This window comes from Polypterus senegalus, chromosome 10 (assembly GCF_016835505.1).
Source record: "Polypterus senegalus isolate Bchr_013 chromosome 10, ASM1683550v1, whole genome shotgun sequence".
NCBI classification, from domain to species: Eukaryota; Metazoa; Chordata; class Cladistia; order Polypteriformes; family Polypteridae; genus Polypterus; species Polypterus senegalus.
In genome coordinates this window covers 31,254,817-31,256,499 of record NC_053163.1, presented here as the reverse complement: position 1 = coordinate 31,256,499, position 1,683 = coordinate 31,254,817, and the positions used below count along the sequence as shown (strand labels likewise).

At 41.0% G+C, this 1,683-nt stretch overlaps 1 protein-coding gene across 1 annotated transcript; it reads right to left on the bottom strand.

The window, feature by feature from the left end:
• Positions 1-206: 206 nt before the first annotated feature.
• LOC120537025 (myoglobin-like) lies at positions 207-1,508 on the bottom strand. The gene is made up of 2 exons (XM_039765623.1): positions 1,291-1,508; positions 207-414 (listed from the first exon to the last, which is right to left on the bottom strand). Exons 1-2 carry the CDS (start codon positions 1,504-1,506, stop codon positions 271-273), a joined length of 360 nt encoding a protein of 119 aa, XP_039621557.1. The 5' UTR covers positions 1,507-1,508; the 3' UTR covers positions 207-270.
• Between the last annotated feature and the right edge of the window lie 175 nt (positions 1,509-1,683).

Here is a 1,683-nt window from a genome sequence, read left to right as displayed (position 1 = left end):
TCGCTTACAAGATCACATAACCCATACCAGGAGCAAAACAATGTGAGCAACAGTCAGTCACACATTGGGTCCAAGTCCAAAGTATTGGAGCTATGGCATTGTACCATAAGGGTGGAAATCCTGATCTTGACAGAGCCTCCCATCTAGAGGCGATTTCTATACACCAGAGAGCAGAAGACAGGAAGGATCAATAGAAAACCCAGACATCATCTTTAGCAGTTTTATTCATTAAAGGGTCAAGCAGCATCAGATGAGGGCTAAGACAAACAATCATTTATCAAACCCCAGCACATCATAGCACTCTCCCATTTTAGTTTGAAACATCTTCAGCACATTCTTCAGGGATGTTAGAGCATCAGAGCTCAATCCTTCAATCTTCTCTGCTGCCACTTCAACAAGGACATCACTGATGATCTGTAAAAGAAAACCATCCATCATTTATAGCCAACTAAAGAGGGTTCAGAACTTCCAGGTCATAGAAGCAACTCGCCAGAAACAAAGTGCCAGTCTTAATACCTTGAAGGCACAATTAAACATTTGCATGTACTGTTCAGTAGCAGTTTGGTGTTCCTTCCAGAACTGAGCAGCCATGCCAAAGGCTAAAGTATTCCCCTATCATGAAGGTCACAATCAAGTTGTGCAGCCAAAACTGTAGAGCCAACAATAGGTTTGTTACAATGTAATGCAATTTCTGGAGATTAACTATAAAACTTAATAAACCAGAGACTAAGAGCACTGAATGTAGAGCAGTACAGAACTAAACCCCTCTACAAGATTAATGGACCTAGAGGGGAATCACAAAATTAGACCGCCTTGATGAAAGCTTTAGTTCAAAGAATTCTCTTCTGTTAATCTTTGAGCAGACACTGCAGATGTTATGGTGTACACCTCATATGCAAACCTTTGAGACTACAGAAACAAGCAGATTAGAGGCTGGCACAATGCCTGGTAAACCTGGGTCAATTCCTGCTTTGTACACATAAGGGATAATAGTTCAAGGTTGCAATGTTTGGCATATTAGTAAAAAAAATTAAAGAACCATGAAGTCTGTTCTTGACTCATAGGGGACACTGGAATTTAAAGAGGGGCTTTTAAATGTATCCTCAATGGAAACAAGCACAAAGGCATTTGCATTAACAAGGTTACAGAAAAGGGCTTCTAAAAGTCAGCCCCTTTGAGAGGGGAACAGAAACACATTACACTTCAATCAGAAACCCAACCCTACAAAAAACGATGTTCTACTAAACAAGGCCATCAGATCAAGCCTTTACACCCAGTAAAGAGAAGTACCTGAAAGTAAACCCGAGGGATCTTGTGCTGCTTGGCATGAGTTTCTGCCAGATCCTTCACAGCTTTGCCCTGCCCTTTATCTTGCAGGAATTCTGTCAGCTTGCAGATGACAATTCCTCCATGGGCCTGGAGGTCAGGATTGTTCTGCAGTTGCTCTTTGGAAAGGTCAGCAAACTTGGGGAACAGCTTCTGACTATCTGGTTTGGTCTCAAACATGCTGGGGATATGAAAAGGTGAGAAGAGTTACAATTATCTTCTAATTTAAATACAATACATTGTCCTATAATATGGCCATTTTGGGCCAAACTAAAAGATAAAATGTTCCAATAGGATGTGTGGCTCATCACAGAAGCAAAGCTTGATTAACCAATTCTGGAAAAGTTACTTCAGGCT